Below are 25,745 nucleotides of genomic sequence, written 5' to 3'. Positions count from 1 at the left end.
GTTGGGCTGCCACAATCCTTGAGGGCAGCATCCAGTGAGGCCAGTCTTCAACTCAAGTGGTAGCTCTAAAATGTTCCTTCAAGCTCAGTTTGCCCTCCCATATTTGTCGAAGAAAGGGAGCCACAGACCCTCAATATTGGTCTTGGATTTGTCAATCAAGTGAGTAAGGAACTCCATGTCATATATGGCGTGGTTGGGGAGCCTTCCACCTCTGAGCCCAACAACACCTGGCCGCCACCAGCATGACCTGTAGCATGTTGTCATGTGTCACTTTCGGGCCTCCCTCAACCTCAATGCCGAACAAGACCAACCATGGGGATAGGGTTCTAGCAATACCATCCACCTCTTTTATCCAGGATAGGACCTCATTCCAGTAGGTTTGTGCCACCCGAAATTTCCACCACGTGTACATAGTCGCCCCGCTCAGTGCAGCACTTCCAACAATGTGGGTCATAGCCCTTCCTCATTCTGGCTATTCTCTGCAGTGGGTAATGCCATCTATGGATTAATTTCAGAGCCTGGTGGCGATGCTGTGGAGCGGTTGCCCTGTCTACACATCTTGGACCATCTCTTATTAGTAATGGGTGTATCTAGGTCTATTCCCCACTGCACCTGGGCCGGGGGGGGGGAATCCCTCGGGGTGGACAGCAACAGGAGGCCGTAAAGCCTGGATATTACCCCTTTGGTACATTTGTGCGTAATGAGGAGTTTTTGAAGTCTGTTAAGTCCCTCCTAAGGGTGTCTCCCCATCTATTTTCGGTGAGGGCCCCTTTAAGTTGCAAGGATCGGAATGGAGAGAGGTTGCCCAGGCCCAGGAGGTCCTTGAGGTCTCCGAGGGAGATGAATGCACCGTCCACCCAAAGCTGTCCTGCTCTGCTCAGGCCCGCCTCATACCATTTCTGAAAAGCTAATGGTTCATCAATCCCATCCATCAGTGGAGGAGCCCAGATGCAGCTCAGAGGCGAGGGCCATGTTGTGAGCCATCTAAAGTAACCCCCATCTTTCCATATGGACCACAGTACCCCCAGGACCGGATGGTTCAGGATACTCCTTGGGATACGTCTCTTGGGGACCCACAGCCATTCATCGAGGGTAACCAGGGAAAAGAGTTTGTTATCCTAAGCTACCCATTGTTTGTTTGTGCCCTGTGCGAAGTGGTCAACCAAGATTCTCATTTGGGCTGCCTTGTAGTATGTGTCTAGGTCTGGAAAGTTAATCTCCCCCTCATCCTTGGGCCTTGTGAGTACGTCATGGGCAATTCTGTGGGACCTCCCCGCCCAGAGAGATAGCGCAGGAGGGCGCATCTGATCTCAAGGAGGAATGGCCTTGGTATCTGGGTCGGGAGCCTTGGGAACAGGTAAAGGAATTTGGGGAGGATCACCATTTTAATTGAGTTAAGTCAAGCCACCCAGGATAAACCAGATTTTGCCTATCTTTCCATATCTCGTTTGATTGCGGACCACAGGGGTGGGTAGTTGGCTGTTAAAAGGTCCGCTAAATTAGGCGGTATCTGGAACCCCAAATGGCAAAAGCCCGCCTCCCGGCTGCAGAACGGGAGGTCCGTAACATACTGTCTATCCACTTCATTGAGCTGCCCTGCCACAAATGCAACCGACTTCCCCAGGTTAACCCTGGAGCCCGTGAGGGCCCCATATTGTTGTAAGCTGTTCAGGAGATCGGGAACCGACTGGGAAGGGCTAGAGAGGTAGAGCAGTACATCGTCTGCAAATAGACTCACCTTGCAGTTCATGTCCCCCATCCCGATGCCTTTAATCTTCTCATTCCCCCTAATCGCTATAGCCCAGGGTTCCATCACTAGTGCATAAATGAGAGGAGATAGAGGACACCCCTGCCTGGTACCCCTCTCTAATGGGAACATTGCTGGTTCACCACCATTGACCGCCACCCTTGCTGAGGGATTGGAGTAAAGGGCGGAGAGCCACCCCCGCCATCTCGGCCCCATCCCCAGAGACGACATGACCCCCTTCATAAAAGACCAGCTCACCCTGTCGAATGCCTTCTCCACATCCAGGGATAGAAGAAGGGTGCCCTCCTTTCTAACCTCCCTCGAGCTCCGTATGTGTAAGGTTTTGCGCATACTATCAGCGCCCTGCCTATTGAGTATAAAACCCACTTGTTCTGGGTGGATCAATCGGGGGAGGTACCTCTCCAGACGTGTGGCCAGGATTCTGGTAAATATTTTTGCGTCCACGTTTAAAAGTGAAATGGGTCTATAAGATCCACAGTCTGTTGGGTCCTTGCCTGGCTTTGGTATAACCGTGATCAAGGCTTGTATAAATGTTGATGGGATGGTCTCTGGGGTTCAGCTTAATCATCGGCTGTATCAAAACCGCTTGATATTGTTTAAAGAAATCAGCTGTATATCCACCCCCACCCCCCACCCCCCCGGAGCCTTACCTACTTTTAATGGCTTGATGGCCTGCTCCACCTCTTCCTCCCTTATGTCTTCCTCTAGGACCTCCCTCTCTAGTTCTGTGAGCCGAGGGAGAGGATGATCTTCTAGATATTTCCTCCTGTTTGGTGTATAGGTTTTGGTAAAACCCCTCAAAAGATTGTATAATATGCTCAGTTTTGGTTTGGATATTGCCTCCCCCCTCTTTGATACCCTCCACCCGTTTGTCCACCCTGTTCCCCCTCAGCCTATGTGCCAGAAGGGTCCCATCTCTGTCTCCCTTTTCGTAGTATCTCTGCTTGGTATATCTCATTTTTTTAACCACTTCACCAATTAAGACTGTATGTAGGGCTTGCCTCTTTTCTCTCATTTCCCCGCAGGGTTGCCCGATCTATGTCTCCCTTAGTGAGCTGTGTCCTCGGGGCTCGCAAGTCTCCCCGTAGCCCAGATTCAATTAGGGCCCTTTCCCTCTTTCTCCTGAAGCCCTCTGCTATGAGGAGGCCTTTAAAGTGGCCTTGGCCGCCTCCCAAATGGTGTTTCTCCCATGGCGTTTGTTATAAAATAGGCTTCAATCTCCTTTCGCAGGAATTCTTTAAATACCTGATCTCTCAGGAGGGTGTCATTAGCCATCTGTAAGACTTTGTTGCTTCCTGTAGTCGCCAGTCCATGACAAGTAGATCATGGTCTGACCAGGTGACAGACTCAACCGATGGGCCGCTTATCACCCCTCCTCCCTCCTCTGATTCTAGTGTACGTTTGGTGTGGGGGAGAGAAGAATGTATACCCCCCGGGCGCTTGGCGATGCCTTCGCCAGACGTCAACCCAGTAGTACTCCTGCAATGCGAGGTTCTCCTTCATGGATTCCTTAGTCCCTATACCCTCAGCGGTCCACCAGTCTAGCCGGGGATCCATGATGAGGTTAAAGTCTCCGCCAAGAATCATTGCCCCCTCAGCCCATTCGTCCATGGCCTGAAATACCCTGTGGATGAATTTGACCTGGCCGGTGTTGAGCGCATATATGGTGGCCAGAGTAATTTGCCTCCCCTGAGAAAGCCCCTTTATACCAAGAAATCTGCCCCCAAAACCCCTTTTCGTCTCCACATCTGTAAGATGCATTGATTTGCCCAAGAGAATGCCCACCCCCTCATTTTTGGAAGACTTATGTGAGGCCCAGAAATTCCTGCCTATTTCCTTCCGCTTAATTGTCGACCCCGCTCCACTCCTATAGTGTGTTTCCTGCAGGAAGAGAACGAGCAGTTTCTGTTTACGAAACATATGGCTTGTGAGGGAGCGTTTATTCTGCGAGTGCAGGCCCTTTACGTTGAGCGTGCCGACTCGACCCTCAACCATGGTTGTTGTTGCTCATGCCCTTTAAGATGACAGTGTGGTCCCCCGGGTCCATATCCTCCCGTAGCTCGTTGTCCCATGACGTGTTGTTCCCCCTACCCTTTGCCCTCTCCCCTCCCCCCTCACTATCACTTCCCCTTTCCCATCTAACAAGGCGTTCGTCTCCTTCACTCAACTCGCGTCGGAGTTAGTCAACGAACCGCCAGGGTTGCTACCCTGGCCCCAGGAATTTCCCTAACAACCAAACTTGTCTTCCCGTCTTTGTCTCCAGGGTGTCCCCTAATATCAGTTACTTTCGGGGTCTCTCGAGAGCCCCCTGCCCCTCCTACACCCCCCCCTGGCCATACCAAAGTGGTTCAACCCCCCTCAATTTGAGCCCCTCGCTGGGGCCGCGTTTCCTGACGGCCCCATGGTGTCCTTAGACCTTGGGGGTGAAGCTTGAGAACTTCGGGCTGCATTACTCCTTCCTTCTCCCATCATGTGACTTTACACTCTCCCCTCCCCCCTTTTACCAAACAAAACCGTTCGCCAACCGTGGCAACATGTGAAACAACCTCAATTTCAATTCACCCACCCACCCCCTCCGTGATCGCCAGGACATCAAAGTATCCGCCAAAACAACTTTGTCACAGTGGTGCTTTTCCGGATGTTCTGAGTGTGCTCATGTGGGCCCCCCGCGGTCTGTGGGGGGGTGTCGAGTTTTCTGGAACTTCCGTGCACCCTTAACCTTGAGCTTCCCCTGAGTTAGATCAGGGCCCTGTGGGGCACGGCTGTGATCTCCCCCGTCTCCGCTTCGATCTCGGGATGTGCTTGGGGCTCCCACCAGGTCCTCAGAGGTTCTCAGGATATCTTCCTCTGTTACAAGTTGGCACCTCTCGCCGTGCCACTCAAAAGCTAGGTAGAATGGGTGTCCCCAGCGTTAGCGGACACCCTTGCCCTGCAGCCATCTGGTGATGGCCCCGCATTTTTTCCTCATCTGAAGTGTAAGTGCTGAGAGGTCCTGGAAAATTGCCACTCTTGAGTTCCCATATTGAATATCCTTTAAGGTCTTTGCCCTTTCCAAGATCTTGGCCTTGTACCTGTAGTAGTGGAACCTCGTCAGTACAGAGCGCGGGCCTCTACCACCCCTGCCTGCCCGATGGGTCCTGTCACTCAAAACCGTTTCCCCAGAGTCAATTCCAAGGACGATCCTGATGATGTCCTGTACCTTGCCTTCCAGTCCTTCCTGAGTCTCTCCCTCCGCTTCCACCAGGCCGAAGATCCGTAGGTTATTTCTCCTCTCGCGATTTTCCATACCATCGACCCTCAGGCGGAGGTCCTCCTCACGGCGCTGCATCTCCTTAAATCTAGCCTCCATCTGTGCCTCGAGGAGGTCAGTGGAGGCTTGGTTGTTTTCGACCCCCTCGATTCGGTCCTCTAATGTTGAAACCTTTGCGGTGAGGTCGGCCTGTTTAGCCCCCATATCGGACCGCATCCCTCTTATTTCATCCAAGATTGTTTGGATACTGCCCCGGATGGCATGCAAGTCCGGGGTGGTCGGAGTGGGAGAGGGACCAGTCTCCATGTCTTAATGACCTGGTGTAAATTGGTATTTGGCTAGAGTTTCCTTCCAACTCACGTGGCGCTGTTCCCCCTAAGCGTTCCTGGCTTCCTTGCGTGTTTCGTGGTTTCTCCCCACCACCAGGGTCTATTTTTCCACCTCTGCAGCAAGCTATCTTCCCCGATGTGTAGCTGACTCACCTCCGCGTACACCCCAGGGGGGGTCGGGATCGACACTTCCCTTCGAACCTTATTGTGGCCCTGTTGCTATTCAGTCTTTTCAGTTCTCTGGAGATCTTCGTCAGTGGCGCCCTTGGGCTCAGACTGGTTCCCTGGAGTTGATTAGGAGCTTCTTCTGAATCCCCACTGTGGATTTCTGAGGGGTCCTGAGGTTCAGAAGCCAAGGATTCTTTGCCTCCGTAGGGGCCTTGTTTTTTTTATCTTCTCTGGACCTGCCCCATGTGGTGAGAGGGAGGCTGTATCACCTGGTGGTTGCCTGTAGTCTGCCTCCTGACCCTTATGATGCCTCTGCAGTGGGTCCTAGCCGATGGGGGAGCAGATGGGGATCCCCCCAGGGTCCTCCCAGTCAACGTGACATGCGTGGGTGACCTGGAGCGAGTCCCGGGCAATTCAGGGTGCTTGGGGGCCAATCTGGTGTCCTCTGAAATGCCTAGGTGGGCAGTCCAACGCCCGTGGCTCCAGTGGGCAGTGTGGGGGGACAGAAGAGGGAGGGCGGGGGCCCCCGGGCGTGCTCCCACATCGACCCGAGGTGGTGGCAGGGCCTTGCCAGGGGGACCAAAGTGTGCTTGAATGGTGCTTGTTGGCATGCACCTGGGCCCCCTGCAGTTCAGTTCCGAGGGACGGGGGAGGAGCAGGCCAAACGCCCACCCACTCCGACCCGGGTCACGAGGGGGGGCCCTCACCTGGGAGGGAACGGAGTCCCGTAGGATGTTGCTGCCTGGGTCTCACTCGGTGTCGGTGCCAGAAAGGGCACGGGCGCAGTCCCGCGTCGGCCCGTGCCGGTGCCTCAGAAACCCCGCAGGGGGTGGGGGAGCGCGAGGCACCAGTGCCGCTCCTGTCAGTTGGAAGGCCGCGCGGCACCTCTCCTCAATGCCTCCCGAAGCGGTGTGCAGTTGGAGGGGCTCTGGATCAGCTTGCGTCGTGTGAGCAGCCCCTGCGGGATGCTGGGCTCCTCCCTTCTCGAGCCGGCGAGAAGCCCTGCCGCCGACTCTACTGTTGATGCTGGTGAGCCGCGTGGGGGGAGGGAGGCCTCGCTGCGTACCACGAGGTATCTCGGGCCTGCGGGGTCCTCGAATCTCCAAAGAAGGACCGGTGGGCTCCTTACGGGTTCAGACACCCGAATCTTGCGTTCTGCTGGGGTCTGGAGAACAATTTTGGCATGACTCCGCTGTTTTCCCGGGGCTACACAGGGAGCTGTAGGATCAGGCTGCCATCTTGCCTGCGCCCCCTGGTGGCCTCCAAGGCTAAGGTTTTGAGCGAAATTTGCTGCGTGACGGGGAGCCAGTGAAGGTTACGTCTGATGTCAGAAATGTGAGATCTTCTCAGGATGTTGAGGGCTGCCCTGATGGCATTGTTTTGTGTAACTTGTAGCATGTCAATGTTTTTTTGGCTAGTCCCTAGCTAGAGGGCGTTACAATAATCTATTTTTGCCATGATTAGTGTTCTCGCTAGGATGATGCAGTTCTCAGTGTTCAGGAAGGGTCTGCAGGCTGTGATAAGTTTACAGGTATAGGCCAAGGCGGACACTACGGCATTGGTTTGTCTGGTTAGCGATAGAGTTGCATCGAGATAAACGGATAGGGTTTTAGCTATGTTTGACACTTTGATTATGTTGCCATCTATGGTGAATGATTTATATGCTGGGTCAAGTTTGGCCAATTTGGAGTGCGTTCCTAGGGTGAGTATCTCTGTTTTCTCATCATTGAGGCAAAGCCCGTGATGGGCCATCCAAGCCTGGATGATTAGGTGGACATCATTGATAGCCTTTGCGTCACGCGCAAAGTCACCAGAGATGGGGATGAGTATCTGGGTGTCATCAGCATAGTTGGTGTATGAAACACCCAGATAGTCAAGTATGTCAAAGAGGGGTTTGGTGAACACATTGTATAGTGTAGGAGAAACGCAGGATCCTTGGTGGACTCCACAAGGGACAGGTGCAGGTTCTGCTGTGGCTAGAGGAGAAAAAACCCTCATGGTTCTGTTAGCTAAAAAGGAACTAATCCAAGACGATGCTGAGTCTGAGAAGTGCGCAGCAATTTTGAGGTGGTGGCACAGAATTTTATGATCGACCAAGTCGAATGCTGCTGACAGATCGAGTAAGAGGCGGAGTGCCAACTTGCCCTTATCTTTCAGGTCGTCAATTTGCGTTTTTAAATCAATCAGGGCAGTTTCTGTGCCATGTCTAGGACAGAAGCCAGATTGACGCAGACCAAGTGATTGATTTGATTCAAGATAGTCCTGTATTTGCAAGTATGCGACGCGGTCCAAACTTTTTAGTAGGTATGTTACCGTAGTGATAGGCCTATAATTGGCAGGGTTGCTTGGGTCGAGGGAAGGTTTTTTGATTAATGGGATAACCCAAGCATCCTTGCCCGATCTAAGAGAGGCATTTATAAAAGTAGTGATAAATGGTGCAAAGTCATGCGTAGCTTCCTTGATGAAAGGTGCTGCACAGGAGTCGCCTTGACAGTTTCAGGGTTTAAGCTTTTTGATAATATTTTCCACTTCCTCAATGGATAGCGGTGAGAAGCTGAAAGGTTTTATAGGGCGTGTGGGGAATGGGAGAGTTCAAGGTGAGATCGGTTAGGATGTTTTTTTTAGCATAAAGGTTCGCTTGCAATAAGGCAATTTTATCTAACAGTGCTTTTTGAATAGTCGAGCACCAGCCAGCATCAGGGAGCAGGTCACCAAGGGGGCAAGAGGTGACTCTAGTTCCTTGAAGATCTTAAAGAGTTCCTTCGTGTTTGATTGATCCTGCGTAATGCGTTTGTTGTAGACATCTTCTTTGGCTGCAAGAATAGCAGCTTTGTAGGTAGCGGTAGCCATGGATAGGTTGTTTTTGTTGACAGAGGAAGGTATATTTTTCCAAAGGGACTCGGCTTTTCTTTTTTCTTTGCTTAAATCTCTGAAATGGGGGGTGAACCAGGAGTTCAAATGAGAACAAGGTTTCTGTTTAAGTAATTTGAGCGTTGCAATAGTATCGAGGGCTTTAAGCATGGCCTGGTTATAAATATCCACTAGGACGGTAAGGTCGGAATTGTTGGTCAGAGAGGTGTTTAGTAGAGGGAGGATAATAGGAAGGAGTTTCTCGGGCGAGATATCCTTCTTATTGCGGGTTTGAATGGCAGGGGCTAGATTGGGTTTGAAGATTTGAAGGCTGGAATTGATAGCAAAGGTTATTTTGAAGTGGTCTGACCACAGGCAGGGCTCACAGAGATAAAATTAAGCTTTCAGTTTAGGTCAGCAACCCAATCGAGCGTGCAACCTTTGATATGCGTGGGCTCTTTGATGTGTTGGGTGAGACCAAAGTCAGAGTGTTTAGGAGGTCAGTCGCTTTGTGATCATTTGCATCTTGGTAGCCTAGATTAAAGTCACCAAGTAGGAGGATTTGCAAGTTAGGCTTGGTGCTAGAGGCAAGAATGGAAGCTAAATCATCAATAAATGCGATGGGACCAGGGGGCCTATATATGAGATGCGCTGTAATAGTTTGGTTAGGGGAGATAGGTAGCTTGAAGGATAGAAGTTCAGCAGTTGGAATCTGAATGATAGGCATTATCCTAAATTCAAGTGAACTTTTGAAGATGAAAGCTATTCCTCCACCCTTGGATTGATTGGAGTCCCTGTCTACAAGGATAGTGAGGGGTCTTTGGGAGACTTCTGCTGAAAGGAGTTGGGTAATTAGTTTAGCTGTCACCCCCGTCTTAGGGTAACTCCCCTGGGTCGGGACCCCCAATCGGAAGTTTGATCCGGGTGATGGCTTCGATCGTGCTGACTACTTATCCCCAAAAGTTCTGAGCCAGGGGGCACTCCCACCACATGTGAAGGTAAGTCCCACGGGCCCTGCATTTCCTCCAGCACGTGGGGTCCAATTAACTGTTAAAGCAGTGTAAGCGTACTTGGGGGAATAATACCAGCGGTATAGCAGTTTAAAGGCACACTCTTTATTTGTCACACCTCATGAGGAGCAGTAGTTTCTTGGCCAAATATCCCCCCTGGTCTGGTCCTCTTATCGTGTGGCCCAGTTCCTATTTTCAGCTATGTAGTTGGTTGCAGGGTTATGTCGTCATCTAGCACCATCAGTTCACTGTGTTATCCAGTGTTGAATTTGGCGTAGGAATACCTATCCCCCTCAGACAGCGAGAATCTTTCAATTCTCAAAGGTGCGGGTGAGCCATTCTCCCAAAAATGTGACAGTGTCAGCAATCCTCCTTGCACCCATTTCTTGAAATCGGCGGGCCGGAGGCCTGGAGTAAAGTCAGAGTTTTGGAAAATTGGAGTGCGCTGGCCTATGTCCCCCTGCACCCCTTTTATCCTCAGCACCCAGTCCCATATCTTTAACGTTGTTTTTGTGGAAGAGAGCATCCCACTCAGTCTGCGCGCCGGGAGGGAGACATATGGCACAGAGCATAGTGGGAGCAGCACTCTAGATTGTTCAATGTCTAACCATTTTGGGGGATCATTGGGGGTTAGCCAGGTGAGAAAGTTTATCTGCTGTGCCACTGCATAATATTTTCTTAAATTCAGGACCCCCATCCCTCCCAGATCGGTGTTGCCCATCATCACCAATCTTGGGATCCTTGCTTTGCCCCCCATGCCACACAACTCAAAGGATTATCCGTTGCAATCGGAGGAGAGAGTTTTGGGGAATTTCCACTGGGAGTGACATGCAAAAGTAAAGGAATCTCAGGAGTAGATTCATTTACATGCAGTGATGCGACAAGTCAGTGAAATCTCTTGGGCCAACCATCTCTCTAGGTCAGCTTCTAATTCTTTAAAGAGTTGCGGGGGAAATAAGCTGCATACAGATCTTCCAGGCGTGCTGGGATGTGAACCCCCAGATATTTTGCAGTTTTCCTACTCCATTGAATTGGAAAAGAGGGCTGGCGGTCCACCACTTCCTCAGCTGTCAGCCCCACTCCCAGAGCCCCCTATTTGTGATAGTTAATTTCAAAGCCCACCACACATTTAAAGAAATCCAACTCTATCAGGGCTTATTTTAAGGAGCGATATCTTAGCGATTGCAGCCTATCCTTACCCCTTCAATGGTGGAGTCATTGCGGATCCGTCGGGCAAAGGACTCCGTTATAAGAGCAAAGATTATTAGGGAGAGTGGGTACACTTGTCTCGTCCTGCATGTGAGAGGTATGGGAGTTGGATGTTTCTGTTTCACCCGTAGGGAGGTCTTTGGTGACTTATAATTAGCTAGGAGCATCTTGCAGATATAGGGGACGAACTGGAATGCTTCCAGAGTCAGTTGCATAAAGGCCCAGTTGACTTTATCAAATACCTTAGTTGCATCCAAGGTCATTAGTGCCAATTTCCGGCGTTCATAGGTTTGGATTTCTACCAAGTTTAAGGCTCAACGAATGTTGTCCCACATGGTCCTGCCCATTATGAAGCCTGTCTGGTTTGCGTGGAATATTTTAGGGAGGACTCTGTCTAATCTGTTGGCCAAAATTATGTTGGCGTCCATGTTAAGCAGTGAGATCGGCCAGTAGGAGGCACAGTCTCTACGGTCTTTGCCTGGCTTTAACAGCAAGATAGTGATGGGCTCTTGCATGGAAGGGGTTGTGTAGCCTGAATCTGGAAAGGAGTTAAAAATATCTGTGAGGGGAGTTGGGCCTGGAAGAGCTTATAGAATTTGGGCGTGAAAGCATCCGGGCCAGGGCCCTAGATTTCAGGGATTTAATTAACGAAGTCAACTTCCTCCGTACTGATTGGCAATTCTAAGGTGTCTCTTTGCACGACCTTGAGGACTGTGATAGCGGCCCCCTCAATATATTGTCTCTGGTCAGATAGGACCCGAGGGGTGGCTGTCAGTTTCGATTAGGTTGGACGTTGCTAGTTGTAGATTAGTGTCTTCAGTATACTGAATCGCCCCCTGTGGATCACGTAAGCCTACTTTTGTATTGCGTTGTTAGTTTTCGCCAGTTTTCCAACCAAGAACTTGTTCACTTTATTGCCTTTGGCATAGTATCCCTGTTTCGTTTTAAGGAGGGTCTGAACCGTTTCCTCTGCATAATGTGCCTCCAACCTGTTTCGGGAGACCGTAAGGCTCTATGAGCTCTGGGAGACCAGCCTTTTTTGTGCTTTCGCTCAGCTTCTGTTACCTCTTTTTTTGTAACAGGGCCTGTGTCTCCAATTGGCACCTCCAGTGGGCTACAGCATAGGCTATGAATTTTCCTCTGATTACCGCTTTCATGGCTTCCCATCTGGTAGCTGTGGACGTGAGCCCTATGGAATTCTCTTGGAAGTAATTTCGGATAGCCTTAGCGATTCCATCTCTGAGTGCCATATTATTTAGTATTGGGTCGTATAAGCACCAACAGGGTGGTGGGCCCGGGTCATGGATTTGAACTGTTAGAAGTAACGGGGCATGATCAGATAACAATCTAGTTCCTATCTGGGGGAGGTGCAGTGTACTACATGAGGGGAAAAAAGAGCGGTGCAGTGTACATGAGGGAAAAAAGAGAAATCATTTACCTCCGGGTGCATTACCCTCCAAGTATCAACTACCGCTAAAGATCGAAATGGGTGGAGCAGCCCTAGTGCTATTTTGAAATCTCTTGATGTGGGTTGGAGTGTGTTTTTTTTTTTTAAAAACAATTTTATTCATTTTTCCCAAAACAAATAAACCAAACCAAACTTACAATGGATGTATCATGTCAATCACAGTTACAATGAATTATTATGTTCCAGCACACTGCATATCCCCGCCCCCCACCCCCCCCTCAAGCCTACTCCCTTATATTTTCCCAGTACCCACTTCTTGTTGCGGGAGATCTTCTTCAGCAGAGCCTGATGAGTCTCTGACACTTGATCCCTCATGCACTTGATAGTTCAGCTATCAGTTGCCTCCATCCCGCTAGGGCTCCTGCTTCGTCCTCTCTCTCACCTTTGCACGCTTCCTGCCATACCACCGTTTCCGCCTCCGCCCACCTCTGCAAGTCCCTCCACCATGTCTCCACGTTAGGCCTATGACATGCCTTCCAGCCCATCGCTATCCTTCTCTTCGCCAGGACATACGCTAAATCCTTCAATTTGCTCACATGTTTAAGCTTACGTGGTCTGGGGAACCCTCCTAGCAAGCAGGCCCACGTAGTATCTACCTTCAGCAGGATCCCCTTGTCTTCCATTTTCTACGCTATCTCCCTCCAATATCTCTCTATCAGCGGGCAGCCCCAGAACATATGTACCATTCCTACGCATTCCTCATTGCATTTTGGGCACACCTGACGTCCAGCATTTGTGGGTTGGTGTGTTTTATTAGCTTGGGGGTCTGGGACTTCCATTAAAATCTCCCCCTATCACCACTTGCCCCTCAGAGAAGGGGAGTAGTTTGGATTCCAGACCTAATAGGAAAGCCTCTTGCCCCTCGTTCGCAGCATAAATAGAAATCAGGGTACAGAGTTGTCCAAACAGTCTACTCTTGGCCCCTATATAACGGCCCTCTGGACTGCTTATTGTCTCCAGTTCTACGAATGGGGCATCCTTCGTTATAAGAATCGCTGTGCCTCCTCTTTTGGTTCCACTGGATGCCAGAAATGTACTTGGCGGGGGCAGTTAGATGGTATCAGGTGAGTTTCTTGGAGGAATACCACTGTGCTATTCAGGTCCTTCAGGCGGAGTAGGGTTTCGTTTGGCTGGAGAATTTAGCCACATTAAGAGTTACAAATTTCAACTTCTGGTGAGGGAGAGGTGCAACCTGAGGCACTGCTTCCATCTCCTGATGGGGGGGAACTGGGTGAGCATCAGATGCCACCTGGTTCCAATATCGCCTCTGCTATATTAAAAAACTGGGTTTTTAGCTTTTTTAACCAAACTTTACCTTCCAAACGTGGAACTAAAACGATCATGGGTTTACCGCCCCATTGGTCTGCGCGTGCCATTCCACTCCTGGCCTGGCTGTTCGCCTGCTCACTTGAAATATATGTGTGGCTTGGAGGGACCCCACCTTCGGTCGCTCGGAACTGATTCATGTATGCTGCTGGGATGCGCCAGGGTTCCGCCCTTTTGCACCTTTCACCTAGGTATTATCTCTAGGTTTAGGGGCATCCCTTATCGTAGATGTGTAGGGTTCTGCTAGGGAGGCACTGTTCGTGTTAGGTTAATGGTTGCCCAAGATGTATTGTTGCTCCTGGCAGGTCTTGAAAATCTGTATTGGTATACCCTGGTAGCTCAGATCTCCTTGCGACCAACTCGACATCATAATCTCTTGTTTGGCCGTGAAGAAATGGACACGAGTGATCACGTCCAGCGGGCTGTCTGTGGATGAGCCCCCGCAGTCTGAGTCCGGTCCAGTAACAGTATTTCCAAGTCCAAGTGTGGCAAGCGAGTCTAGAAGAGTCTGCTCACATAATCGCTTAGGGCTTGATCTGAGATGGAGGAGGGCACTCCTTTGATTCTTAGGTTGTTTGTGGGCCCTATTCTCCATATCCTCTTGTTTAGATGCCATGGCTTCACATTTCCCTCCTAATGTCTGGATCCCGCGCTGCCACTCTGCTACCGTGGCCGCTTTTTCTGTTGATTGATCCTCCACCTCTGAGCCTCCGTTTCACCTCCACACCTCCAAAACGCGTTTGTTCAGACGGTCCACTCTTGATGAGATTTCACTCATGCATTTCCGGAATTCTGACTTAATTTCATCCACAAAGGTTTGAATATCTTCCTTCGTGGCCAATCAGCCTGAGGGATGTTCCGGGAAGTGGGCCAGGGTTCCACCAATCTCCATTTTCTTTCCTTTGTCATGAGGTTGGAATAGAGTGGCTAGATCGGCATTGTTTTGTGATTTCGGTAGTTTAGCCATATAACCTGTTTTCCAGGCCTTCCCCTCTTAATGGGATATGTTGGCGTCTGGTTGAACGTTGAACTGTTCAACGTTGCATCTGGTTGAACTGTTGGCGGCGTTCGTTGAACTTCACTCCACCAGTGTTATAGCGAATGCTATCCCAGATGTAGGGAGGCCTCCCTTGTTGGGGCCTTGGACCCCGCCAGTTGAGGCAGCACCGACCTTGTGGGACCAGTGTCGCCAACCTCTTCCTGTTAGGGAGACTCAATGGCTCGCTTTGACTTTCACCCTAGTGCCTTTTCCCTGGGATGTGACAGCTGGTTTCTCCAGTAGCGTCTTCAGACAGGGCGTTCGGGCTTCCCCCACTGCAGCTCCTCTTGCCTCGTTTATACTATATTGTGGGGTGGGCACCTTTTCCTGGGTGGTGACTGGGGATCGCTGGCTGCTAGAGGGGCTGCTAGGGCCCAGTCTGCTGCTGCTCAGGTGCCCGTCTGGCTTTTCATCTGGTACTAGTTCCCGGGGGGAGCTCCGGTGCCGCTAATTGGGATATCCCGTCACCCGCCTTGCCATAGCTTCTCATCGAAACTTCAGTTGTGGGTGCCTCCCAGTACCGCAGTTCGTGGGGGTTCGAAGGCAGTCAGAGCCCTCCTCAGGATTTGCTGCACATTCCTCGGAAGTGGGACTTGGGCTGTTGTGGCTGCCTCCATTGCCCGCACCGACCTGCCACACCTCCTCTCCGGGGCCTTGACGACTAAGCCTATAAGTTTTGATTTGGAACCGTGGCTCAGCTCCCTGCTTTCACGCGGCCCATGGGTTGTAGTGACGCTTCTCTGGGCTCCCTCTCGGTTGCCCGTTCATCACAGCGTTTTCCTCCCACCTTTGCAGGTTATCTGGGCTGCCTGGGGAAGTAGGGTCAGGCCACACGGAAGATTGGGTGCTTCATCATGTGATGTCCGTCATCTTGGAGAGGCTTCGGAGCACCTGTGCCGAGATCTGCACACCCTTTAAGCTCACCACTCGGGTGGTATCTGTCGTCTCTGTTTGTCTCGGACTCCCAGCGCCATCCGCCATTCACACCTAGTCGTTTGTAGGCCTCATCAAGGTGTGTGAGCAGGTAGGCGTTATTAGACGGTTAACCCGGGCTCCACACGGAACCTTTCATGGAAGTGTCTGCATCGTCGGTGCTTCAAGCCACGCCCGTTTGCATCTTTTTAAAAAGATTGTTTACTTTAAACTGTAATTGTTGGGAATTCCCTATGCACTCCACAGTAGCATATCAATTATATGGTAATGTTGTGCATATGTATTATTGAAATGTAATCTATTCCAGCTTTAAAATTATATCAATTAAGTGTAATTTTCTGATACTAGTTCACAACAGTCTACTTTTAATGGGCAAGTGGAGCCCGAGTGTGCGTTTTAATTGTGCTGCTGGACAACCCTGCCATGTGGGAGAGTCGGAAATGGGTATGCAAATTGCCTTTTTGTTTTTGATGTAAGCTGGCAAAGCGACGGGAAGGAGAAGAATTATCTAAACTGGTATTTAGATCATTCTTTAAGGTTTTATTTTTTTGTCCCTGTGATTTTGAAGTGGAGTCCTAATGAATGTGAACTGGATTCTGTACCTGAAAAATACTGCCAGGAAGGTGCTGCCAGGAGGGCGCCCAAGGAGTATTGAGTTGGGGATGGTGGTTTCCCACTCTCCATAAAAACTGCACCAAAAGGCGATAGTCGGGTACCTTTCGGTATTAGCAGCTCAGCCTTGCCTTCATTGGCCAGTGGGCGCCAGAGTGACTTGCAAGGGTTCCAAGCATTTGGGATTATTGGTGAATGTGCAGAAATAACATCTTCCCTCCACAAGGACTGTGTGTTTTTTGGAGGCAGGGCTAGATGTTGAAAGGGCTGTACCTTACCCCCATACCAGCCAGTAAGGAATGTCTGCTAGGCATGCTGACATTGAGCATACAGCTAGTGCCGCAAGCCTGACTGCTAGGCGTGTTCTAGTGTGACCAATGGCTACTGTCACAGGAACATTTGGTGCTCTTTCTACTGGAAGTGGTACAGTCACTGAGATGGCACAACAAAACCAAAACATGGAAGTGAACCAGATTAAAGAAAACATCTCTCCAAGTGATTAGAACAGCAGATCCTGTGCATGCAGGATGGGCTGCATGCAAGGACCAAACCACAACGCTACTAAAGAACTAAAAATCTAGCAACAGGACTATCCCTGATTGGCTGACTCTACCGCCACAAAGTACTACTCTTTAAAATATGGACAACTCGATCCAGGCAATGGTTGGGGACAGCCCATCCACTTTAGTGCTAAGTCCTCCACAGGACAGTCCCCCTAATGTCAAGACACAACATAGTGAATAGAAGAAGTATAGGCGGGAATGAAGGCAGTGTGTACTTGACTTCTTTTGTCGACGCATCTTCTTTACCACAAACCTGATATATGTCGAGCAAAAGCAGAAAATGCCAGTTATTTATGCCCAGATTCCAACATAGGAGTCCCTGGGGATTTCACTTTTGATGGACTTCTTCGGGATGTATGGTCATGATCCCCTCCCCCCCTCAAGATGAGATGCCTGGATGACAGTGATCCTCCTAGCCCTCATTCCTGCAGCTCACCATTTGAATAGGCCTGTACACGCAAGTACCTTTGGTAAGTAGGATGTTTGCCGATGGGAGAGCAACATGCGTCGCCACAACTTCCACATGCGAAACAAAGTAGCATGCCCCTGAGGTCATAGAATTTGCATTTGTGAACCCAACACCTGCATGCTCAACCATGTGAAAGAAAAATCCTTTTAAATGAAATGGAAAAGATTCTTGGTTTGGTGCAGAGAAAAATTAGTTGCAAAACCTATTGACAAGCTTCTTGCACATGTATAAGCCTTTAGGAACCGAGGAAGCACATCACTGTTGCAGTATGTTCCTTCATAGAGTGTCTAAGAAAAAGGTTCACTCAATGTACTCTGCTAAATCCATCTGGGGCTTAAATATGTTAACTGGCAAAAGTTATCAGACCACCCTTTGAGTCCATACAGAAGCATAATGTAAAATTTATATCTTGAGAAGTGGCAGGTGGCAGTCACTTCAGCGAAGTACAGGCCTTAGCAACACAGGGTCATTTCCTCCAACATTCCACGGTAACGAATGGGTGCCACGACCACAGCTAGCTTTTCAACTCATTTAGACCTCTCTTCTAGGCGCATATCATTGAGCCATTGTGGGACAAGTTGGAAAGTGTTTTAGCGGGCGGATCGAAGAGGACAAATTCAGTCTTAAATTTGAAATAGGCAGTCGACATTCAGGACTGGATGATGGCTAGGTAATCTGGGAGATGAATGATGCTCTGCTCGTTATTTACTCTCATGTACAGCGAGGTATCGTCCGCGTATTGGTGGATGACTATATTGGGATCTTTGACAAGACTGCCCAGAGACGGGCTCCATGTAAAGTTTAAAAAGGATTGGTGGAAAGAGTGGAGCCTTAGGGGACTCCGCAGGAGACTGCAGTCGGTTATAACGCAACAAGTTCATCTGTACAGCCTGGTGTCTGCCTGAGAGGTAGGCGGTAAACCAATTTCTTTCTCTGCTCACACTCGCACAAACGCTCCTCTACCGCCAAGCCATACCCGTCACCCCTGATCTTTTTCCTAATCGGTTTCTGCTAACCACTTCGCACTTTAACTTCTCACCCAAGAGCTATCAAATCCATGTCACCCTATCCTCCTTCCTCTCATCCCCTCTACCCATGTGACGCCCCCCCTGCTGGCTTCCATTCTTTGTACCACTAACCTGTCATGCGCTTCAGGTAACCCCATTGCTCTACAAACCGTTGAAAATGCCATATCCCACGTCTACATAAAAGCCTCAAATGGTGGCTTTGCCAATTCTTGTTGGGGACTACTCCTCGACATGAATATCATCACTGAGTTGGAGCTTTTGTTTTCACTGTCTCCCACCTGAAATGACTTGTATCTAATGGTCATCTGCTCATCTTGCAGTTAGGAAAAGGACTGCAAGAACCACAGAGCAACCCTCTTTCCAAGTCCATCTTCTCAAGTCGACATTCTTCACACCTGGGGGTTCTGCTGTTGGGCCCGTGTAAGACCTGCCCATGTCTTTATCTGAAGATATTTATTCACTTCTATGTAGCATTTTAAGGAACCCTCATTGTATTCACACAATACTTGCCCCTCACACGCTGATGCAGTGTGTTTTATTGCTGCTAAATGCAAGAATTCGCCTATGCTGATCCCTGACCAAAACATAGGATCAAATATCTTAACGTACACAGTCCCCTATCGCAACCTGTTCAGTATAAATTGTGTTTATATATGACTGCATTAATGACTGATCATTATTTCCAACAAGTGGCCTTGCATGCAGATTACAGATCACTTGCAAGTCTTACTGTCCACTCACACCGATGCTCACCCCACAGCAACATTTATTGCACATTCATAAAATCATAGTTCGGTGGTGGGGTTTGTGTTTTTCCTCTATCTTGTTTCTTTTCAGTATATCCCTCTCGCGTTGCTTCGAATTAATCGTGCGCAGTTGTACATCACAGAAGTTCTTTTTTATTATAATTATGGCTTGGGGCTTTCACTGATGGCAGTGAAATACATTGCTACCCTATTTAGAATCACAAGGGAATCCTGGGCCCCTTCTTAGCTCACACATGTCCAGGGCATTTGCAGTGGCGCTTTGTCTTCCGTATGTTATGTGGGTCCTCTAGGTTCAGCGCCCAGTTTACATTATCCATCTTACTTGCCGATGTTCACGCTGGCATTCATGCCGTACCAGAAGCAGGCGATCCCTGGATATTTGTTGAGGCAACTTGAGGCCATGATTAAGAAATAAAAGCCACCAACCTTAGCTTTGTAATTATTGTCGGTTCTGTGTGCATGATGTGTGATTTTGCCACCTTGCATAATGCTGCCTTGACCTCTGCCCCCTAGAAAATGCTTGTGTTAAAGTAAAATGCTGGCTTAGCATTTGGGTGAGCCTGAACTTTGCACGTTGAGAGTAGGGTAAGCTATGAGACCAGTAGGCATTTCTGTAGCACTGCATCTGAAGGGGTGAGTCATTAGTGGGGCACATAACTACACGCCAGACTGTGGGTGTATGGGAGGCATGGAGTTGACAGTCACTGCTGGTGGTGGTTTTGCACTTTATTTCCTAATCTAGCACCAGAGATTTTTGCTGTTTTAGGCAGAGTTTCCCCCAGCCCTCTTAGGGGTATGCACGGTCCTATCGTAAGGAGTACAATGCGCTGTTTACACAGTTAGGCCAATGCTCTCAAGCAGTAATGTAGCACAGCAGTCAGGCTTCACTCTTAGGATGGGGTGGGCTGGCAAGTAGGCACAGGTAGGCCCATCAGATTACACACAAGAGGATACTACACAGATATATGCATAAGCACTGGGCATTATACCAGAGATAGGCATCCTATTATAAACCTAGGAAAGGGCCTTAGACAACAGCATCCCCACCCCTAAAGCATAGCTACCTGATGGTAGAGTACCCTACACCTTATAAAGTTAAAGGAGGGGAGAGAAGGGATTCCTACACATAGGTAAGCAGCATACACATAGTCCTGAAATCCTAGCCAAAACAAGTGACAAACAGTGCTCTTTTCCCTGCCCAGAGCTGTGGAAAATCAAGACCTTCACCCCAGAAAATATCTTCAGATTTACTGTTCAAACCTTGTTCCTCTCCCACTGGGATGGTGGCAATGCCTGGCAGATGTTCCGGCAATTACCCTCGTATTCCTGAGAGTCCTGCATGCTGCAGCAAGTCTCATCAAAGGACTCTGCAAATTCGACCACATCCCCCTAACCCTCATCAAAGTGCACTGGCTCTACATGCACGCCTGTATCATCTTCGGATCCTACTGCATCACCTACAAGGCTGTCACCCTGAAGTCCCCAACCAACTTCCCTGAGAGAAACGCAGCTTCTCCGGAGGCCTACGATCCACTAGACGTAAGGACATGTGCAGACTTGAACACCGCTGTACAGTATGGAAAGAACCAGAAGAAATGCCTTCTCTCTCTATGCCCAAAGGCTCTCGAACCTCCTCTCCACCAACAACTGACTCGCCCCTCTGCTTCTATAGTTCAGGAAGGAGCTCAAGGCCCTCTTCAAGGAATGTCTCCTCCCCAACACCTAGCTCCACAAACCCTCAACTCCTCACTCTACCGAGACTGGGCTGCTCCCCACTGTTCCCTCCCCGATTTCTTGTAGATCCCTTTCTACCTGCCCCTTTTTTCTCTGCTTCTGCCACCATGTTTTTCCCTCTTTGATTGTAAAGAGCTCTGTTGCTCACCAAAGCTAGGTTTGTGCTCATAATAATAGTGTAGCAGAATAATCCCTGCCAGAAATTATTGCAACACTCATAAGGTAGGTAAGGGAGGAAAAGGGGTTAAACGCATGATCACAGCATAATAGTCAGTGGGTAAAATAATATAAAACAAACTAACACAGCGCTGGGCCAAAACAGGTACTGAAAGATTCATATGGGAAATAAGTAATACAATGCTATATTACTTTCAATGTTCCTTACTGGCATAGAGTGCGATGCAGTGTTTCATTATTCAGAAATGAATATAAAATCACAGGTACTGTAAAAGATATACCAAACTGCCCTGGAAATGTAAGTACCCTCAAGTGAGACAAGAAAATGCTACTGTGCAAGGAAGTGCACAAGTCACTTTAGATGCGTTTCCAGAGTTCCCTGTGGTTTTCCATAGAGAATAGGACAAATCCAATAGGCTTGCTGTGGTTATGGGGCAACACTGGGCAACCCCCCTAAGAAGAGTTGCAGCCCAGGGTTTGAGAACCGCAAGGCCAGGAAGAGCTGGTTGCAGAGGTACCACAATAGCCCGCTGCAGTCATTGCAAAGCGTAGTGGAAGGGAGCTACTACTGGTGAACCCAGGAGACCTCTGATAAAGATTCTGAATAATACATCGGACCAGGACATGGTGCTGGATGTGGAAGAATCATCTCGGGAACACTGAAGAATCGTGAGTTTCGGCACTCAATTGTGATTGGGCAAGTGGTGACTGGGACCTACTTGAAGGATCTTGAACCCGCGACCCGTTGAGAATCCCACAACCCAAAGAAACAATAAATGGGACATGGGGGTGCGTGGGGGTGACTGGCAAGTTAGAAGCTCCAGTATCTAAAAAGAAGGCGATAGGAGGACTCGGCGACCGTGCAGGACAGCTCAAGGGAATCATAAGGGGCAACCAAATAGTAAGAAAGGGGTCGCATGACAGTGGCTACGGCAGGGGTTGACCCAGGACTTCCCAAAACAGAGTTCAGGAAAGGCGGCAGCAAAACCAGCAGACATCCAGGCGTAAGAGTCTCTACCTCAAGGGGAGCTGGTACAGGTGGAGTTTACAGTTAAGTTCCACATCAAAGTCCAGGACACTGCCGCATGAAAGAAGATGTAGGTGAGCCAGGAAGGAGGACTGTGGTGGAGGCGGTGAGCGAAGGAAAAGCAAAGCTGGCATTGCAGCAGAGAAGGGGCTGGGAGCCAAGGACAAAGAGCCAGGGTCCAGCCAATATAGCCACACAAGGTCCTCAGCAGCAGTCCTCCAGTAGTTCAGATCCACTATCTGCGGGGAATGCACAGGCGCTCTCCCACTGATAATATATTCACCCAAAGGCTGGCCTAAGCCAAGCCTCCAATAATACAGATGCTTGGGCAGCCAGCCAATCAGGCTGTCCCTATAAACCGCTAGGCACTGTCCCGTCCACATTCAATGTAGATTGGGAAGTCCGGTGAACCTTAAATCAATCTTAAACTCGAACTGTGGGTGTCTTTGGCCATATTGACTGTGCCACGTGGTCCACATAGAAAAAGAGATTGGACAGAACAACATAGCAGAAATACATGAGTAACCCAATGGCTGGCTACCAGGTAGGTGCATTGGGCTACTAATGCTGTAAAATGACTACCAGCTACCACCAGACCACCCCACAACACATATTTAGGATAGTTTAAGGAAACCAAGGAATCCAGCAAAATGTTTAGGGGACCTGAAAGTTAGAGAGCTAGAACCCTACAAATTAAATTCTGCCAAACTTTTTTTTTCGCCAATTGGCCAAACCTACTTTTCATCCTGATCCTACTATGGGACCAAAGAATGAATAGAGGTTAAATGAAAAGGTCTTCTGTTTTTTCAAAAAGATGTAACAGGTAGGATTCCCTGCGAAGATCAAGGGTTAGGGTGTACCAGGTCTTGATTGCATTAACCAGGAAAGATCGACCATCTAGGGTGTCCCTCCTGTAGAATGGTGCATTTTATTTCTGGGTGCATTTGCGCGCACCAGGAATCCATCCATGACATGACCAATACTGTAGGAACGAAAACTTACCTTCACTTCTCAAGGGGTGTGTTACTTCAGCAAGACTCCCATCCCTGATACCGCAGTACATCGCCGACCCCAGAGGTAATGAGAACCTCAGCCACACTCCCAACTCTCGCCATCATGTATCGCTGTAGGAGAAGCACTTGAACAGCACTTCAACCCTGAGAGCGACTGTCTTAAGAAAAGCTCTTGAGGTGCTTCAGTCAGTAGCGTTCCACCCCCTCTAAGTGCAATAAGTGGCACTCACCTCCAACAGCTGTCCTGTAAGAGGGTAGAGGGCACACCCAGCTTCCGTGACCACTTAAGCTGTACTTCGTTCCACACATGCTAGGGAGATATGTATGGGAGTTGTGCAAACCTAGCTGGAAAGCAAGGGGGCTGCTGTACACAGGGAGACACACCCTGATGTAATGACATCACTCACTTCTCTCCAATAGCGAGTAGAAAGGCCCTCCCATGGCAGCGCTATACAAGGGCAGGGGTTCCTTCTTGTTGTAAAGTGCTTGTCAGTGTATGCATGAGCTGAGAGAATGTTGGTGTGCTAATGTGTGAGTGTATGTTAGGGTTCCGCCCAGTGTCAGTTGGAGTGAAGACAGTCTGGGTGATGGGACCCAGTGGTTCTTTACTTAACAGTTTGATGTGACTTATCATAAAGCTCATGAGAAGAAGCTGCAGAAGTCGCCTCATTTCACTCCTCTCTTAGAATGAGCACAAGTGGCCCTCTCTTTTAGTGATTTCAAGGTGTCCTCAAGGCCATGTCTGATAGGTGTCTGTCCCCACATACGTTATAAACCAGACAATCCGCACAAATCTAGAGTTCAACTCTCATTTGCCTTGAAGTGCACATTTTGTCTGCTGTTGAATTCATGCATTGTTTATCTGAAGGATACAGTGTATTGTTGGCTCAGCCTATCATTTGCAGTTCAGAAAGTGGAGGGATGAGGAGCTAGAAGGGGAGGTGGGACATTTGTAATCTTTCTACATTCATGCAGTTGTTGACCTGTAATGTGTGAGCACATGTTTATTCAGTACATTGACATGCTTTCATCTCTCACTTGCACAGGCGAAAAGCCACACCGGTGCCACCTCTGTCCCTTTGCATCGGCCTACGAGCGACATCTAGAGGCGCACATGCGCTCACACACAGGGGAAAAGCCATACAAGTGTGAGCTCTGCTCCTTCCGCTGCAGTGACCGAAGTAACCTCTCCCACCACCGGCGACGGAAGCACAAGATGGTTCCCATCAAAGGGACACGCTCGTCTCTTAGCAACAAAAAGATGTGGGGAGTGCTGCAGAAAAAGACCAGCGTCCTGGGGTACCGTCGAGCTCTCATCAACCTAAGTCCACCTTCCATGGTGGTCCATAAAGCAGACTACCTGAATGACTTCAGCCATGAGATCCCAAACATACAAACGGACTCGTACGAGCGGGCCAGCCAGGGTAGTGGGCTTCCCCGGGACACACAGGACCTCATGGTCGACAATCCCTTAAATCAGCTGTCCACGCTGGCAGGGCAGCTTGCCAGCCTCCCCCCAGACCATCACAATCCACCATCCCCTGATGTGGTGTCCTGCCACGATGAGAAGCCTTTCATGATGCAGCAGCCTTCGGCCGCTAATGCCATATCCTCGGTGTCCACCAGCATGGCTCAGAGCTCATCCCCCACCAGCCCAGAGCCCAGGCCTTCACAGCGGAACTATAGCCCGGTGGCAGGGCCGAGCAGTGAGCGAAGCGCCCGTACCAGCACACCAAGTATCAGTAACAGCCAGCCCAGCACCCCAGCCCCTCACCTGCCGGTGCAGGACCCCCAGCTCCTGCACCACTGCCAGCACTGTGACATGTACTTTGCAGATAACATCCTCTATACTATTCACATGGGCTGCCACGGCTACGAAAATCCTTTTCAATGCAACATTTGTGGCTGCAAATGTAAGAACAAGTATGACTTTGCCTGTCACTTTGCCAGAGGCCAGCACAGCCACCACTGACCTATGGCCCTACAAGCACTTTTGTATGTTGTTAATGTTCTGCACTTTGTAAATGGCACTGTGGGCTGTGTTCCGTGCCTTCCTAAAGCTACGGGGTGCCAAGTGGAATCCATCCTCCTGCAGCACACAGAATGTGGTGCCTTGAGACGTCTGGGAGAGCTCCCAAGATGGGACTGGGAGAAAGGTGTCAGTCTGTCACCCATCTGCTTTGTCGTGTTCCTGCCCATCATGTATTGTTATGGTTGTGACGTGACTCTTGTTTTTCACTCAGCACTTACCAGTCTTTGGTGAAGGTCATGAAATGCTGAGATTGGAGTGTTCTCGTTCATCTCATGGTCGCCTGCTCTATCATCCACATTACAATAACACATGCGTTTTTTTAATCTTGTGTCCTCATTACCTTTATTTAAAGGTCCAAATAGGCTCCATTGTCTGTCCTCCTCGTTGTGTAACTGGATCTCAAGCAAGAAAGTTATGTTGAGCCAGTCATTTCTGATTAGGTTTCCATGCAGTGATTTCTTTCTGACAGGAACTGATGTGACACATGCAAAAATGTCAGAAAGGGGATTGAATCAATTCTATAATTACATGTAAGTAAGGCAGGAACAGGTTAAACCAATGAAATAATGGCATGATATCAGGAGGTATTATTACACATCACACTGGCTATAAGCAGTTACATCCTATCATTCACGCCACTGTGGCAGTAACTAGTTTAATCCTATCATTGCTCGCCACTGTGGCAGTAAGTAGTTAAATCCTATCATTGCACGCCAATGTGGCAGTAAGTAGTTAAATCCTATCATTGCTCGCCACTGTGGCAGTAAGTAGTTAAATCCTATCATTGCACGCCACTGTGGCAGTAAGTAGTTAAATCCTATCATTGCTCGCCACTGCGGCCGTGAGTAGTTAAATCCTATCATTGCTCGCCACTGTGGCAGTGAGTAGTTAAATCCTATCATTGCACGCCACTGTGGCAGTGAGTAGTTAAATCCTATCATTGCTCGCCACTGTGGCAGTAAGTGGTTAAATC

The 25,745-nt window shown here is 49.3% G+C and overlaps 1 protein-coding gene across 5 annotated transcripts in view; it reads left to right on the top strand.

Annotated features, from left to right (window-relative positions):
* Positions 1–25,095, top strand: part of IKZF5 (IKAROS family zinc finger 5) — a 190,691-nt gene extending 165,596 nt beyond the window's left edge. For all 5 annotated transcript variants that reach the window (XM_069612020.1, XM_069612019.1, XM_069612017.1 and 2 more), the window contains one exon: positions 23,787–25,095. In XM_069612020.1, coding sequence (XP_069468121.1) covers positions 23,787–24,712 — 926 coding nt within the window. In that variant the 3' untranslated portion in view covers positions 24,713–25,095. The remainder of the gene's footprint in view (positions 1–23,786) is intronic.
* The last annotated feature ends 650 nt before the right edge of the window (positions 25,096–25,745 follow it).

This window comes from Ambystoma mexicanum, chromosome 8 (genome assembly GCF_040938575.1).
Source record: "Ambystoma mexicanum isolate Mex_15411 chromosome 8, UKY_AmexF1_1, whole genome shotgun sequence".
NCBI lineage: Eukaryota > Metazoa > Chordata > Amphibia > Caudata > Ambystomatidae > Ambystoma > Ambystoma mexicanum.
This window is presented reverse-complemented; position numbering and strand designations above follow the sequence as displayed.